Source organism: Pelodiscus sinensis, unplaced genomic scaffold (assembly GCF_049634645.1).
Source record: "Pelodiscus sinensis isolate JC-2024 unplaced genomic scaffold, ASM4963464v1 ctg42, whole genome shotgun sequence".
NCBI classification, from domain to species: Eukaryota; Metazoa; Chordata; order Testudines; family Trionychidae; genus Pelodiscus; species Pelodiscus sinensis.
In genome coordinates this window covers 897096-914650 of record NW_027466041.1, presented here as the reverse complement: position 1 = coordinate 914650, position 17555 = coordinate 897096, and the positions used below count along the sequence as shown (strand labels likewise).

Sequence of the window (17555 nt, the reverse complement as noted above, 5' to 3'; positions counted from 1 at the left end):
TTATGGGCAGCAGACAACACAAATGTGTGAAATGTTATGAGAATTCATGTCCTCTCTTTAGCCCCTTTTTCCATTGTTAACCCTTTTAAAATGCACTGAGCAAAAACTTCTTCATAGCAAGGGAAGGGAGAAAGGCAGGGGCATCTGCAGCCCTACTGAGCATGCTCAGTGCCTCTGATTTGAGTAAATTATATAAAAAAAAAGCAGGTTTAAGCAAATAATAAAAAGCCCCTCTGCCACAGCCACCCTTTGACTGGTGCCTCATTCCCATGGGGTAACTGTTTTTACCCCTTCTGCCCTGCCTGTGCTGGGGATTTGCCCTCCGTGTTGCGGAGTTTTCCTGCCGCTCCTCCCCCACCAGCCCTGAGTTTGTCCCAGCACCGATTCGAAGCCTGCCTGCAGGCGCTTCGCCCCCAGGCCCAGTCAGTTTTCATCCCCCTCCTCTGTTTAGCCCCTTTTCTCCCTTTAACCCCTTTTAAAAAAGAGTAAGCAAAGACCTACACATAGGAGTTGGCAGGGCGAAGGGTAGTGGCGTCAACAGAGCTACTGATCATACTCACTGCCCCGAAATTCTCCCTAAGTAGCACAGTGTCATCGGTAGCAGCTCTCTACATACGACGAGCTAGCCCAGAGACTGTTCAGAACTACCTCTTCCACCATTGCGTCGGGGTCGTACCCCCCGCGACTATGGAAGCAGCTGGACTACGTTTCTCAACATGCATCACGGGGGTAAGAGCAATTGGCGAGAACGAGACCAACGGAGGCTTCATTTTCCAGCGCAATAGCGCGCCTATTGTGTCGGAAGTTGATGTCACTTTCGCATTAGCCTTTGGGGGATTGTCGTCAGTGGCGGAGGGAAGCGCGGCGGTTGGGACGAGCTGTGGCGGGGATGGATGTGTCCAGGCAGGAAAGTAACTGGCGCAGCGCAAACTTCCGGCAGAAGCTGTTCAACCAAATGTGAGTGCGGGGACGCGGAGGTGAGAGCGGGGCAGCCTAAACCGCAAACGCTCTCTGCCTCGGCTTGCTCGTCCCCGTGCAGGGAGACTGGCTGGGCAGTCGTGACACCCGGAGGGCGGGGGCCCTGCTCCCCGCAGTCGTCTGCCTCTAGAACTGCTAGGCAGTCCCGATGTTCCTCTCTCTTGCCGTGGTCCACCGCCTCAGTCCTGGTCAGCAGACACTGCCTGCCTCCTTGTCTGGTGGAGCCTGGCGCGTCCTTTCTCCCTGCCAGCCCGACTGTTTGTTTTCAGGATTGATCACCCTCTCCCGAGTTAACCGGAGCCCGCCTATCACGCCGTTGCCCCTCTCCACTTGCAGCGGCTTCCCGGGGTGGGGTCCCTCATTTCCCCCTTTCCCTTCCCCACTATGAACGCACTCCGGAGGAGTCTGCCTGCGCTGCTTTCTCCCTATGAGCTCCCTTCTAGCCTCCTCTTTGGGCGCGCTACCTGAGGTCCCTTCCCGACCGACTTGGTGGCCTTTGCAGTTTCAGAGCAATATTGAAATGAATAGTTGGTTGTGTGGGTTCTACTCTCATCTCTGCTTTGTTGCTTGTGGGAAGCAAGTAATTGCAATCTTAACATCTTTATCGAGATGTTTAGATGCTTCACAATTTAACCACCCAAACTCATTCCTGTAACCCTTATTCCTATCCTATTTTATTTATTATAGTTTTCATGGAGTTCCATATCTGAATTTAGGTTCTAAATTATTCAGGGCAGGGAGTGGCTTTGCTTAGGCCTTGAATGCTTTTTGGGTGCTCAGAGCGAATTCGTTACTAGGGTTGCCAGGTGTCTGTTTAAAAACAACAGAAAATACCAGACATGCATTTTTGTTGTTTGCTCAACCAATTTTTTCCCCACCATGTTCACTATTTTTGTGAAAGTATCTGGCAACCTTGTTCATTACATTTTTAGTTTCTTCTGTGAAGTCACCTGTCTTGCACGGAGACAATTTGCAAGGACACTTGGAGTAATGCTATTAACTTTTCTACTGTCTGTGCACTCCAGTCTGTAGCAGTCTTCTGTCAGTGATTTTTTTTCCCCCAATGGATCAGTACCTTCAAAAGAAGCTTAGGATAACAGATTAAGTAAATGTATAATTTTTAGCAAAATCTTAATTTAAAAATAATTTCTATATAACAAGGAATGGCACTTAACTTAAACATTTAAAATTCTGGAAATGGGAAAGTAGGTAGTATTAAAATACTCAGTTCATAGTCTGTGTTTCCGAGGGTTTTTTTTTTTTTTTTTTGAGATTGGGTTCATGTGTCACATCTGAAATTTCAGTTTGGCAGTTTCATCTTATTGCCATTAGAATAAAATTAGATAAATTAAACTTCTATGAAAATGTTCAAATGACCATCTCCTCTGTCATGATTATGATGGTTAGCCAGCAGCCTGGGGATTAAGGAGTTAACTACACCTAGCCAGGTGGAGTGACCAGTAGGAATGTAGGTGGGACTTTCAAACTGGGACAAAGGAATTTGGGTTTTTTCCCCTCTCCTTTTGTCTCTCTCGGGGTGTGTTCTCTGCAGCTACAGGCAGGGACAAGCATGTCTCTCTCTCTCTCCAAGACACCATTCTTCACTTTCTGTAAGTAGGGTAAAGTTTAGGTAGTTTCGTTAGGCTTTATTGTTTTAAGGGTTGGGTATGGGATCTGGTATCTGGCACTGCTTAAAAGATGTTTTGGCTTTTCTTTGTAACTAAGTTCTAGGCCCATGGAGTTTCTCCATGAGTATATTTTGTTACCTTCCCATATAGTCATTATGGTTGCACAGGAATATTGTTGTAATAATAAAAGTTCTTTCTTTTCTTTTATTAACCTGGCAGTGGTTAATGGTGTGCCCTGATTTTTATTTTAGGGGTGAGATTTCCCAAATGATCTTTCCCCTGGTTTCTTTAGCAACATTTGGGTGGTGGCAGCGGAAGTTTTATTCCCAAGATCTAGGTTTTTAAGATCTTGGGGGAAGTTTTATACCAAAGCCTGGTAGATAAGGCTTTGGGGTACACTTGCTGGCCCCCACTTCTGCATTTATCATGCCAGAGTGGGGAAGGAGCCATGACATCCTCAGAGAGAGTCTCTTGGGGTATGTCTACACTAGAAAGTTAGTTCGAACTAACGGACGTTAGTTCGAACTAACTTTCCTATGCGCTACACTAGCGCTCCGCTAGTTCGAATTTGAATCGAACTAGCGGAGCGCTTAGTTCGAACTAGGTAAACCTCATTTTACGAGGACTAACGCCTAGTTCGAACTAGCTAGTTCGAACTAAGGGCTGTGTAGCCCTTTAGTTCGAACTAGTGGGAGGCTAGCCCTCCCCAGGTTTCCCTGGTGGCCACTCTGGCCAACACCAGGGAAACTCTATGCCCCCCTCCCGGCCCCGGACCCCTTAAAGGGGCACGGGCTGGCTACGGTGCCCGTGCCAGGTGCAAGCCTGCCAGCACCCAGCTAGCAGACCCTGCACCTGGCACGGCACAGAGCCACCCACCCGATGCCCCCCAGCCCACCCCCTCTTGCCGGGACCAGGCTGGCGGCTCCCGGGAGCTTGCCCTGGACCGCAAGAGGCGGGCACCTTCCTGGGCTAGTGCGGACATCGTGGACCTCGTCCACGATCTCCGCACTAGGCACAGGAAAGTGGCCGTCTAGGGCAGGAGAGCTGCCAGCCTGGCCACCCAGGACCAGGTGTGCATGAAAATCAAGGGGGTCCACTGAGACCCCCGACACTGAGCCCTGAGCTTACAATGGCCGTCCTGGGTCAGACCAAAGGTCCATCTAGCCCAGTAGCCTGTCTGCCCACAGCGGCCAACCCTAGGGACCCTGGAGGGGATGGACCGAAGACAATGACCAAGCCATTTGTCTCGTGCCATCCCTCTCCAGCCTTCCACAAACTTTGGGCAGGGACACCACTCCTACCCTCTGGCTAATAGGACTCCATGGACCCAACCTCCATGACTTGATCTCACTTCCCTTTAAACTCTGTTCTAGTTCTAGCCTTCACAGCCTCCTGCAGCAAGGAGTTCCACAGGTTAACTATTTGCTTTGTCAAGAACAACTTTCTCTTACTAGTTTCAAGCCTGCTACCCATTCCTTTCCTTTGGTGTCCTCTAGTCCTTCTTTATGGGAACTCAGGAAGAACTTTTCTGAATGCACCCTCTCCACCCAACCCCTGCTTTTACAGACCTCTATCCTGTCCCCCCTCCGTCTCCTCTTTTCTAAGCTGAACAGTCCCAGTCTCTGTAGCCTCTCTTCATCTGGGACCTGTTCCCAACCCCTGATCATGTTAGTTGCCCTCCCCTCTCCCAGCCTTTCTCTTCCCCTCTCCCACCTCCTTTTCCCAGTCTCCCCCAGTTTTGTTCAATAAAGACAGAGTCAATGTTGGAAGAAACGTTATCTTTATTTTGTACATCAAGAAGAAGGGGGGCTAGGGAAGGGCAAGTGGAAGGAGGTGAGGGAGGAATGGGGTACGAGCCCCCGATGGGGAGGACTGGGCTGGCTCTGCGGGCTTCTGGGGGTGGAAGCTCTCCTGCAGCCCCCCAATTACTCCCTCTCCCCAGATGGCAGCCTGCGGCAAGTGCAGCCGGGCTGATGGCCGAGTGGTGTGATGTGCCCAGTGTGGGCACTCAGGGCACTCCAAGCCAGAACTTCTTTGCAAGCGGGGCACCCCTTAGAACTGTGTGTCCGGGGTGGGGGTCGGGACCCTTTAAGCGCAGCCCTCGGCTAGCCTGAGACAGTATCTCCATGCTCTAAGTCCTCCTTTTATGCCCTGCCGGCACTGCTTCCGGCCATCATTAAGCCCTGTTCAGAGTCCACTCAATGTGGACTTACTAGTTCGAACTAGCAAAACGCTAGTTCGAACTAGTTTTTAGTTCTAGATGCGTTAGTTCGAACTAGCTTAGTTCGAATTAACTAATTCGAACTAAGCTAGTTCGAACTAGCGCTGTAGTGTAGACGTACCCCTGGATGTAGTACCGCTGCATAAATGATAATTGAGGCTACTTCTGTTGCTGTGACTTCAAACGAAGGATGTTAAGAGGCGGGTAATTCACTAATCATATAATCGATACAATTTTTATCAGCTGCATGATTAGTCGATAAGGGAAGGCTTGCTCAGTCCCGGCTCATGCCGGGTCCAGGAGATGACCCCGCTGTGGCTCTGCAGTTGAAATGTAGTAACAGCCGGGCGCGCAGGCAGCCCGGCTCTTACTATGTTTAAACTGCAGAGCCACAGCAGGGGTAGGTCCCAGACCTGGCACGAGCCGGGACTGTGCTGGGCTTGCTTAGTCCCAGCACACACTGGGTCCAGCAGCCCCTGTCCCTGCTGGGACCCCCTGTGGACAGCAGCTGCTGCTGGAGCAGCCTCTGCCCATGGCCAGCCTGGGCCACTGTGGACAGGGGCTGCTTCGAGCACGTGTCCGTGGCAAGCCTGGGCCCGCTGCAGGCAGAGGCTGTTTTGTGGCAGCCTCCCCTGCCCCCTCCCCATGCTGCTGCCTCTGATAGAGGCAGTGGTGCTGGGGGGGGGGGGGGGGGGGCGGCAAGCAGCAGCATGGAGACCATGCTGGGAGGAGCCGCCTTTTAAGCCAGCTCTCCCCCCCCTCCGCCTTGCTGCCTCTCTCTGATAGAGGCAGCAAGCGGGGTGGGGGGGAAAGCAACTAGTCGAGTCACTAGTCGACTCTCTGATAAGCATATGCTTAGCGACTAGTTGCTTACATCCCTAGTTCCTACAGCCAGCAACATAGTGTTCTCAGTAGAGAACTTGCATCAGTAGACTCCACACTGTTCAAGTTTGCTCCAGACTTGGCACATTACAAAATGCATTTGCTTGCACTTTGTCTTGGCCTTTATTAATAAATAGGAGTAGGTGATGGTATGGTGGTTGCTAGTAAATAGTTCAAATTGTTTTATTGATTTAAGGTGCTTAAGTTTAATTCATCAGCAGGCTGGATAAAAATCAATGATTTATCACAAATATGCTACTGTCACGGAGTGTGAGGGAGTCACCAGGCCCTGCACCCCCATCTGCAGTCAGAGGTGAGACTCAGCCAGCAAGGTTTATTCGTCGACAGGGACACAGTGTAGCCCAGACTACTTGTTACAGGAACCAGGAGCATTCAGTACAATCTGTCTTGGGGATAGGGGGCCCTTGCCCCGGCCTCCCAAGCCAGCTAGGCTCCCTTCTCCCTAAGTCAGCCGAAAACTAACCCACACACCTAGCAACTGCTCACAGCCCTCCAGGGTGCCAGGCCTCCTCCTTTGTTCAGATTCCCCAACAAAGTGTCACCTGACTGAATCCTCCGCCTAGCTCCGGTGACAGGCAGGTGTAGCGTCACAAGCAGCTGCTCTCAAAATCGGCTCCCAAGAGCAGTTACTCATCATACCTGATAGGTGTCTAGTCTGCTCTTAAATATCTCCAGTGATTGAGATTCCACAGCCCAGCCCCCAGCAATTTATCCCAGCGTTTGACCACCCTGACAATTAGGAACTTTTTCCTAATGTCCAACCTCAACCTCCCTTGCTGCAGTTTAAGCCCATTGCTTCTTGTCCTATCCTCAGAGACCAGGAAGAACAAGTTTTCTCCCTCCTCCCTGTGACACCCTTTTTTGATACTGAAAACTGCTATCATGTCCCCTCTCAGTCTTCTCTTTTCTAAACTAAAGCCCAGTTCTTTCAGTCTTCCCTCATAGGTCATGTTTTCTGGACCTTTAATCATTTTTGACCGGGAGTCTTGTGGCACCTTATAGACTAACAGATTTATTGGAGTAAAGACCCACTTCGTCAGATGCATGTCTGACATGCATCTAACGCAGTGGGTCTTTGCCCACGAAAGCGTATGCTCTAATACATATATTAGTCTATAAGGTGCCACAGGACTCCTCGTCGCTTTTGCAGATCCAGACTAACACGGCTACCACTCTGAGACTTAATCATTTTTGTTGCTCTTCTCTAGACCTTCTCCAATCTCTCCACATCTTTCTTGAAATGCGGTGCCCAGAACTGGACACAAGACTCCAGCTGAGGCCTAACCAGCGCAGAGTAGAGCGGAAGAATGACTTCTCGTGTCTTGCTCACAACACTCCCGTGAATGCATCCAAGAATTATGTTTGCTTTTTTTTTTTTTGCAACAGCGTCACACTGTTGACTCATGTTTAACTTATTGTCCATTATGACCCCTAGATCCCTTTCTGCCGTACTCCTTCCCAGACAGTCGCTTCCCATTCTGTATGTGTGAAACTGATTGTTCCTTCCTAAGTGGAGCACTTTGCATTTGTCCTTATTCAACTTCATCCTGTTTACCTCAGAATAAAAGAGAATGTGTCATGAAAAGCAAACTAGGCTCGAAAAATTTGTTCAATTTTTTGTGATCTCAAACATAACAGTATGATACATTAGAAAAATAAGTTTCTTTGCCCATTTTACTAAACAAGTTTTTTAACTGGACAATGTTTCTTTAAATCTCATATTTAAGACCTATATAGCAAAGTGAAATAACTAAAAATGTTAAGCTGTAGTAAATGACTCAGAGCCCAATTGGAAAGTAGTTATCTTAATATTTTTTTATATAAAATTTCTAAATGTTTTATATTTACAAATGATTTATTACTTAGGCTATGTCTACACAGAAGCATTATTTCAGTATAACTGATGTTATTCCAAAATAACAAAGAGCATGTCTACACCGCAAGCTATTATTTCAAAATAATGTCGAGGTGGAGGACTTAGTCCGTTTCCTGTAACCCTCATTTCACGAGGAGTAAGGGAAGTTGAAGGAAGATTGTTCTTCATTGGACTTGCTGTCTACGCAGCAGGACCAAAAGCTGAATAAAGCTATTTTGACTTCAGCTATGCAATTGTTGTAGCTCAAGTTGCATAGCTTAATTTGACTTTTGACCTGCTGTGTACACGTGCCCTTAGGTGACATTATCTTCTGGTGCTTTCTATCTTACGTTCTGAATTGTTGTCCATCTGTGCTCTTTGCCATTGAGATTTTTGGATGCCTTGATTAAAAATGTCATGACCACTTTTTTCTGTGAAGTTCCTCAGTTTTCAGAGGCACATCACTGTATCTCTGGCAAATATCTCATTTCTCTTAGACCCAGACACTTGGTCTCTTTCACTGTGTGGTGCTCCAGCCCTGTGTTTCCTGGTGCATCATTCCCCTCACTTCTCTACTCCACTCTATCTTCACAAAATATTTTTGGAAATGCATGCTAGGTATCTTCTCTCCAGTTGCTTCTGGCAGGCACAGAGATGAGCACATAAAACTCACCAGTTTCCCAGGCTATTTCTTCCTCAGTCTCTCAGACCATCTGTTGCTCTCAACTGCCATGGAACCTTCAAGTCTCAAAGTGCCATCTACTTCTTTAAGACCCCTTTTCTCCTTAAGGGTGTGTCTAGACTACATGCCTCCTTCGACGGAGGCATGTAGATTAGCCAGATCGGAAGAGGGAAATGAAGCCGCGATTAAAATAATCGCGGCTTCATTTAAATTTAAATGGCTGCCCCGATCTGCCGATCAGCTGTTTGTCGGCAGATCGGGGGAGTCTGGACGCGATGCCCCGACAAAGAAGCCTTTCTTCATCGACACAGGTAAACCTGGTTTCACGAGGCTTACCTGTGTCGATGAAGAAAGGCTTCTTTGTCGGGGCATCGCGTCCAGACTCCCCCGATCTGCCGACAAACAGCTGATCGGCAGATCGGGGCAGCCATTTAAATTTAAATGAAGCCGCGATTATTTTAATCGCGGCTTCATTTCCCTCTTCCGATCTCGCTAATCTACATGCCTCCGTCGAAGGAGGCATGTAGTCTAGACACACCCTAAGTATTCATCTGCTCTTTCAACCCGACTGACTCCAGAGAAGCCTGGATAACCTAAAGGGAGGCATGTTATATCCCTTCCCATATACCTTCTTCCCCCCCCCCCCCCCCCCTTGTTTAAGGACATCTGCATGAAAACAAAATTTTCTTGTTTTCTTAACAGAGCATCTGTTCCTGCTCTTCCTTCTCTACCTCAAGTAGTAATGTGAAATGCTGTGATATCAGTCATTTTCACAGCAGTCCGTTACATCACAGAGGATGACGATGACTTCAAATGCAGGAATCAACAGCAGGAACAGATGGACACTTAAATATTTTGTTTTCATGCAAATGTATTGATAACAGAACAAGGGAAGACAAGTGGAAAATCTTTGAAAACTTTCCACGAGATGAACTTTTGTACCTTCTCTTCCCTTGAATTTCTTTGGTTCTGGCATTTGTGAAGTGGGACTTGAACTGGCTTAAAGAGCAAAGGTTTAGCAAACCTATATTAGCACCTTTCGTACATCATCATTTCTCCCCACTTTGTTTTTATTATTTAACTCAAAAGAAACAATGGATTGTGAGGTGCTTAGGGTGTCTCCATCTGAGCCCTGAATCAAATACCAAAAGGGGTTGGTCTGGCTGGTTAACATTGCCTTTTTTTTTTTCTTTTAAAGTCTACTTTTCTGCCTGGCATTTCTTTTTAACAAATTCAGGTGGTTGAGTGAAGCTGGTATCTTAGAATTTACACCTCAAACTTCTGAGTCTGTTCTAGTTAGAGCAGAAGTGATCCAGTTATTATGGAATGATCAAATGTGCTTCTTGCTCTCTGGATATCATACTGACTAGGGATGTTAAATTTTGATTAACTAATCGCATAGTGGATGAGATTTCCATTGATTATTTGATTAGTCAATAAGGACTAGCACAGCATTCCGCCTTTGAAATTTACAAGAGTCCCCACTGGGGCTCTTGTACATTTAAGTTGGAACGCTGCCGCTGTGCCCTGCCCCCTCCCACGGAGCTGGAGCTGGGGCTGGGGCTGGGGCTGGGGCTGGGGAGAACTGGCTTTTAAGCCAGCTCCCCCAATCACATCCTCCTCTTCCCCCCCCCCCCCCACTGCCTCTTTGTGATAGAGGCAGCAAGGGGGTGGGAGCGACTAGTTGACTAGTATGTCAACTATCCAATAAGCTTTTGCTTATCTGATTGTCGAGTAGTCGATTAGTCGCTTACATCCCTAATACTGACTGTCTCTTTAATTTCAAGTGTACAGGCATTATTATTTATACAAGACCATAGGAGTGTGCATGGTGCTTTACAGACAAATATAAGATTCTGTGTTCCAAAGATTTTGTTACAAACTAGGTTAAATAAGACAGTGTAAGAGTGTAGGCTTCAGTAACTATCTAACAAACCTTTAAAACAGGGGTGAAAACTTTTTTGGGTCTGGGGGCTGCTGACCCACAGAAAGATCAGTTGGGGCGGGGGGGTTGCACACAAGTGAGAAGCAAAAAATCCAAGAAACAAATCCTCATTGACATGGCCTCAGACTGAGGAGGAGAAAGACACTCCCCACATCCCCCTCACACACCAGAGTCTAGTGGGGCCTAGGCTAGTAGATTGTGTGCTCCAGACCTAGGAAGGGGTGGGACTGGAGTGCCAGCAATATTGCAGCTCTGAGCCTCAGGGGCCAAATCCAGGCGAGTGGCCCCTGGGCCTTAGGTTCCCCACCCCTGCTTTAAAACCCATGGGGCTCGTCTACACTGGCCCCTTTTCCGGAAGGGGCATATTAATTTCACAGGTCGTAATAGGGAAATCCGCGGGGGATTTAAATATCCCCCGCGGCATTTAAATAAAAATGTCCGCTGCTTTTTTCTGGCTTTTAGAAAGTAGGAATAAGATCCTCCGGAAAAGGGCGCTTTTTCCGGAGGATCGGGGCCAGTGTAGACGCTCTTTTCCGGCTTTTCTAAAAGCCGGAAAAAAGCGGCGGACATTTTTATTTAAATGCCGCGGGGGATATTTAAATCCCCCGCGGATTTCCCTATTACGATCTCAAAAATTACCATGCCCCTTCCGGAAAAGGGGCCAGTGTAGACGTAGCCCTTGTGTGCTTCAGCATCACTCAGGAAGCTGACTTTTATTACTGGGGGGGGGGGGGTAAGTTTTTCAGTCATTTGGAAGGGGCAACTAGAACCTTTCATAAACTACTTACATTCTGTGCATTTGTGACAGTTTTGGACAGTCGTCTCTCTGTCTCGTGGATTTCTAGACACCTACAGATTTTCAGCATATTTGTATCTGAGCTCCTTGTCTTTTTCATGTAGGCTGTGTCTAGACTGGCCAGCTTTTCTGGAAAATCAGCCGCTTTTCCAGAAAAACTTGCCAGCTGTCTACATTGGCCGCTTGAATTTCTGCAAAAGCACTGACTTCCTACTGTAAGAAATCAGTGCTTTTTGCAGAAATACTATGCTGCTCCCGTCCGGGCAAAAGTCCCTTTTGCGCAAAGCTTCTGCGCAAAAGGGCCAGTGTAGACAGCTCAGATTTGTTTTCCGCAAAAAAGCCCCGATGGCGAAAATGGCGATCGGGGCTTTTTTGCGGAAAAGCGCGTCTACATTGGCCACAGACGCTTTTCCGCAAAAAGTGCTTTTGCGGAAAAGCGTCCATGCCAATCTGGACGCTCTGTTCCAAAAATGCTTTTAACGGAAAACTTTTCCGTTAAAAGTATTTCCGGAAAATCATGCCAGTCTAGACACAGCCCTCAAGTACAATGGACTAACATTTAAATTGTTCTGTCTTGGTTAATTGTGACTAACTCAGCAGGTATAGATTTGTTCTTGATTTTTGCATTAAAAATCAGAGTAGAATTTCGGTATCTCTGTTGGACAGTAAAAGTATGTATGTCTCTAGTCCCTGAGATGGATGTGCTTTATGCCCATGCTGTCTCCATTCTGATAAGTGCTTTGGGATTCACATGTCATGGAAATCCCATACTGAGGTTTATGGCAGTTATGTTTTAGTAGAGAGAGAATCCTATTGAGCAGACATACCCAACATGTGCTGCATGGGTTACAATGTTAACATGAGCTGTACAAACAACCAGGATGTTCAGTCCTCGGTATCCTGGGTGCTGCTGAGTTCCAAAGAAAGTCAGACCTCTGAACTGTAAGTTTGTCACTAAGCATCTGGAGCCAAAACTTGTTCAAGTGCTAAGCCAGATTTTGACAGCAGATTCTGCACCTGTAGAAGAGGGGCTAACTGTTCAAATTTTAGTTTATTAAAATAGTTCAATCAAAGTTAAGAAGGAAAAAGCAGGAACGTTTGTCTTCCTCTCCCAATGTAGCAATTAAAATTGGGTATGGGAAGATGAGATCTACTGGTCCTGAGAACTTGAAGGACATGGTCACCAGAAATATTCATATCTGTTCACTAACTGCAGATAATATTTCCTTGTTTTAATAAGTCAGCTAGTTTCAAATGCAAAGCATTATTAAACTTTTTTCTTATGTATTTGATACATTTAAGGTAGTCCTATTTAATAGCTAAAATGTAAAATGCTGTTTTTGTTTGTGGAATTCATTTAAAATGTGAGCTTGATAAAAATGACAGACAAAAACCAAAATACAGGATTATGTAGCACTTTAAAGACTAACAAGATGGTTTATTAGGGGATGAGCTTTTCGTGGGCCAGACCCACTTCCTCAGATCAAATAGTGGAAGAAAATAGTCACAACCATATATACCAAAGGATACACATAGTCCTGTATTTTGCTTCAGCTACACCAGACTAACATGGCTACATTTCTATCACTAGACAAAAACCGCATTTTTATGGACAAATGATTACGTTAAGAATCTCCATTAAGATAAATTAAGCTGTATAATTGCTTAAATGTGTACCGTATTTTCCGGCGTATAGGGCGACTGGGTGTATAAGACGACCCCCTATCTTTTTAATTAAAAGATAGGGTTTCATCTTATACCCCAGCGCCCCTCCGCCTCCTTTGCTCCCGGTGTCCCTGGTCTGCTGGAGATGGTCCCCAGCAGACCAGAGGCACCGGGAGCAAAGCCGCCAGGAGCGCCTGGGCTGCCCCCCCCCCCCCCCGCCGGAGCCCCTCCGCGGCTTTGAAAGCCTCGGGGGAAGCCGGCGGGGGGGCATCCCAGGCGCGCATGGGCTGCGCCCCCGCCGGAGCCCCTCCGCGGCTTTGAAAGCCTCGGGGGAAGCCGGCGGCGGGGCATCCCAGGCGCGCCTGGGATGCCCCGCCGCCGGCTTCCCCCGTGGCTTTCAAAGCCGCGGAGGGGCTCCGGCGGGGGGGCAGCCCATGCGCGCCTGGGATGCCCCGCCGCCGGCTTCCCCCGAGGCTTTCAAAGCCGCGGAGGGGCTCCGGCGGGGGGGCAGCCCATGCGCGCCTGGGATGCCCCGTCGCCGGCTTCCCCCGAGGCTTTCAAAGCCGCGGAGGGGCTCCGGCGGGGGGGCAGCCCATGCGCGCCTGGGATGCCCCGTCGCCGGCTTCCCCCGAGGCTTTCAAAGCCGCGGAGGGGCTCCGGCGGCGGGGCATCCGGCGTACAAGACGACCCCCGATTTTGGGGGGATGTTTTTTAACATCAGAGGTCGTCTTGTACGCCGGAATATACGGTAGATACAGTGCATCCCATAGTTAGCAAAAAGTAGTATGACATTTTAGTACAAAAGCTATATTCAGTTGCAAGTTAACATGTTTTAATTTTTACCAACCAGTAAGAATCAATGGCTGTGTCTACACTGGGCCACTTATTCTGGAAAATCAGCCGCTTTTCCGGAATAAGCTGCGAGCTGTCTACACTGGCCCTTGAATTTCCGGAAAAGCAACGATGCTCTACTGTACAAAATCAGCCGCTATTCCGGAAAAACTATTCTGCTCCCGCTCGGGCATAAGTCCTTATTCCAGAACACTGTTCCAGAAAAGGGCCAGTGTAGACAGCCCAGTAGTCTTTTCCGGAAAAAAGCCCCGACCGCGAAAATGGCAATCGGGGCTCTTTTCCGGAAAAGCGCGTCTACATTGGCCACAGACACTTTTCCGGAAAAAGGGCTTTTCCGGAAAAGCAGCCTGCCAATGTAGACGCTCTTTTTCCGGAAAAACTGAAAACGGAATAGTATTCCGTTCTAAGCAGTTCCGGAAATTCATGCTAGTGTAGACACAGCCCACGCGTATTAACTAAAAAAAAAAAAATCAGTTCAAAATAAATCTAAAATTGACTATTTAAATCAATCCACCCTGGTGCAAGGATCACTTCCATCCACCTTATTTTCCCAGACTCCTGGTAACCTGAACTAATGGATGTTTAAAAAAAAACAACCCATAGGTGCACTGAATGACCAGTACAGTATGTTCAATCTGAGCTGGGGGGGGGGGGGGGGGGGATAAAAAAGGCCCCTAGTTTTCTTGTAAACTTCACTGACTTCTAGAAGAAAGGGGTGACTTCGCTTTCCTGACCTGTTCCTTTGTTAAACACTTTACCAGGCTGTGTTCAGACATTTGTGCCCTATACTGAATTTTGGGCAGCGCACATATAACTAAATGAACATACATGAACAATGAATGTTGCAGAATAACTGCTGTTTGGTAACATTTACAAGATGGAGAAGGGAAACCTGTCTTAATTTTCAGCCTTGGGTTGAGTGTGCTATTCAGTCAGTGCACCCAAAATTTTAACATGTAAGTGATGTCAACAGCTAAGCCATATGACATTCAAGATAGCTTAACTTCTTTAAAAAAAAAATAAGTCCTCTTGACGACCATAAAATTGAGATGTTGGAATCTGATATCCAAATGACTCTTGGGCACGTAATCTTAATATTTTTTTTTTATCTTTCAGTTTCAAATAGGATAAGAATGTAACAGTGTAATGCAAGTGGAATTTCTGTCTCATAGGATTCCAGTTGGAAGATTTTACTGACCTTGGATCTGATTACTTCCTGAAGATGGCAAGTAAAGGGCCCACAGCATCTACATCCACTGAAAACTCCAGTACTGGAGGGACCAGTGGCAGCAGCAGTAATGGTGCTGGGGACAATACTAATCAGGACAGCACTTTTGAATGTAACATCTGTTTAGACACTGCCAAGGATGCAGTTATCAGCCTGTGTGGGCACCTCTTCTGGTCAGTATGCTGTTTTCCTTAGGTAGGACAGAATTTGTGAGCTGTGGCAAATAAACTTTTATCATCTAGGAGCTGAGGATGTAACATTTTTCCCCCCCATACCACCATGGTAATGACACCTAGCTCTTCAGGTCCACAGTCTGTCCAATTTGTGCAGATGTCCCACAAACACAATTAAAATGTTAAGCTTCCTATGTGTCTTGTCCAGGTTTGAGCATTAAACTAGATTGCCCTGCTTTTCCACAAAACATCAGTGGTCTGCAAGGGTGTCTTTTGCCTCAAATGTTACTAGTCAAAAGATGCAACAACAGGAAATAAATCTGTGTTCATTTTTTAATGTAACAGTTTATCAAGGGTTGATATTGCTAATTGTGTGGGTTTTTTCACTCTATGGATTAAATTCTGGTCTCGGTTAACCTTTGTGGTTGCATGAGTGTAAGCAAGTAGAATGTGGTTTCTCGTGTCAACATGTCAGGTGGAGGGCCTTGTTACCAGGATTTTCTTACAATGGAACCTTCTTGTGATTACAGCTTTTTTATTAAACCACCTAAATGGGGTGACTTTTACACCAGGATTGAAGTTTCTGTCTTTGGGAGGATAATCTGCATATTGTTTATACCACCAAGGGTATGTCTACACTAGCCCCCAGTTTGAACTAGGGTGGCTAATGTAGGCATTTGAAGTTGCAAGTGAAGCCCGGGATTTAAATATCCCGGGCTTTATTTGCATGTTCCCGTCCGGTCGCCATTTTTAAATTCCACTAATCTGAAGTAACTGCCCGCGGCTACACGTGGCAGTGAAACGGCAATTTGAACTAAGTCCTTAGTTTGAATTAACTGTTACTCCTCCTGGAATGAGGTGTAACAGTTAATTTGAACTAAGGACTTAGTTTGAATTACCGTTTCACTGCCGCCTGTAGCCGTGGGCAGTTACTTCAGATTAGTGGAATTTAAAAATGGCGACCGGACGGGAACATGCAAATAAATCCCCGGGCTTCACTTGCAACTTCAAATGCCTACATTAGCCACCCTAGTTCAAACTGGGGGCTAGTGTAGACATACCCCAAGAGAGCAGTTGATTTCAAGTGTCCTTTGATAAGCAGTCTTGTCTTGTGGCCTGTTATTGTTTAGTTTTGACATTTTTTAAAAAGTTACTGCAAGGACTTCGATTTGAAGTTATGTGTCTTAAAGAAGCTAGAATAACCCTACTCTGTTCCACATGCTTCATACCCATTTTAGAATTAACAGCATGCTTCATAATGTATATTTCTCTCTACCCCTCTCAGCATTTTAGCCATGTGATCCTCCCTTAATTCTTAAAATCCTAATGTCATACAGCTGGCATCTTATTAATTTGGATGTTTGCCTAGGACATGAGTTCATGGGATCAGAGAGCAGAATCTGTGCAAGAAGGTCCAGAAAGGTGAATTTAAGTCCTTGGCTGTGTCTACACTGGCATGAATTTCCGGAACTGCTTAAAACGGAATACTATTCCGTTTTCAGTTTTTCCGGAAATGGAGCGTCTACATTGGCAGGCTGCTTTTCCGGAAAAGCCCTTTTTCCGGAAAAGCGTCTGTGGCCAATGTAGACGCGCTTTTCCGGAAAAGAGCCCCGATCGCCATTTTCGCGATCGGGGTTTTTTTCCGGAAAAGACTACTGGGCTGTCTACACTGGCCCTTTTCCAGAACAGTGTTCCGGAATAAGGACTTATGCCCGAGCGGGAGCAGAATAGTTTTTCCGGAATAGCGGCTGATTTTGTACAGTAGAGCATCGTTGCTTTTCCGGAAATTCAAGGGCCAGTGTAGACAGCTCGCAGCTTATTCCGGAAAAGCGGCTGATTTTCCGGAATAAGTGGCCCAGTGTAGACACAGCCCTTGTGTATGCCTTGTGTGCAGATGTACAGTATTGTAGAACTCCTAAATGGTGAGAGTACAGGGACCAGAAGTTGAATGTACAGCAGGGGTGAGCAATAATTTTTAATGCAGTGGCCACGCCAAGATTTTGGCAATGGTCAAGGGCCACATTTCTGCTGAGGGAGTTTGGGGTCTGGGACAGGGTGTGTGTAGAGTCTGAGAGGGAGTTTGGGTGAAGGAGGGGGTTGTGATCTGGGGTGGAGGCTTGGAGTGCAGAATCCAGGAGGGAGTATGCGATGCAGGAGAGGATTCTGGCCTCAGGCAGGAGCTCTAGGAGAGGGTGCAGGGTCTGGGAGGGAGTTGTGACCTGGGGGAAAGGGGTACAGAGAGTCTGGGTGGTGGCCTGGGGCAGGTAGTTGGGGGGGGGGGGGGGCAGAGGCAGGCTCTGGCTGGGAGGCGCTTACCTAGGCAGCTCCCAGTCAACAGCCCTGCAGGAACCTAAGGCTGCACTCACAAGCTGGTCCATGTGGCTCTGCTCTGGCAGGGTGAAGGTGGGCGGTGGGGGGGAGGCTTCATTGGCTGCCCCTGCTGCCAGCAAAATATCTCAGCTGCTATTGGTTGGAAACTGGTCAGTGGGAGCTGAGAGGTTTTGCTGAGGGGTGGGACAGAGCACAAAGCCTCCTTCCTCACTCCCAGAATAGAGCAGCCATGTTTAAAGCTGCTGCTGCTGTTGCTGCTGCACTGTGCATCCAGCCTGCTGGCAGCCTCTTGCCCACC

General features: G+C 47.3%; 1 protein-coding gene across 5 annotated transcripts in view; it reads left to right on the top strand.

The window, feature by feature from the left end:
• Positions 1–289: 289 nt before the first annotated feature.
• LOC102455013 (E3 ubiquitin-protein ligase RNF185-like) overlaps positions 290–17555 on the top strand; it is a 45488-nt gene continuing 28222 nt past the window's right edge. For 2 of the 5 annotated variants that reach the window (XM_006111724.4, XM_075918561.1), the window contains exons 1-2: positions 290–729; positions 14698–14926. In XM_006111724.4, coding sequence (XP_006111786.2) covers positions 717–729; positions 14698–14926 — 242 coding nt within the window. In that variant the 5' untranslated portion in view covers positions 290–716. The other 3 variants (XM_075918562.1, XM_006111725.4, XM_075918563.1) reach the window with 3 other exon arrangements.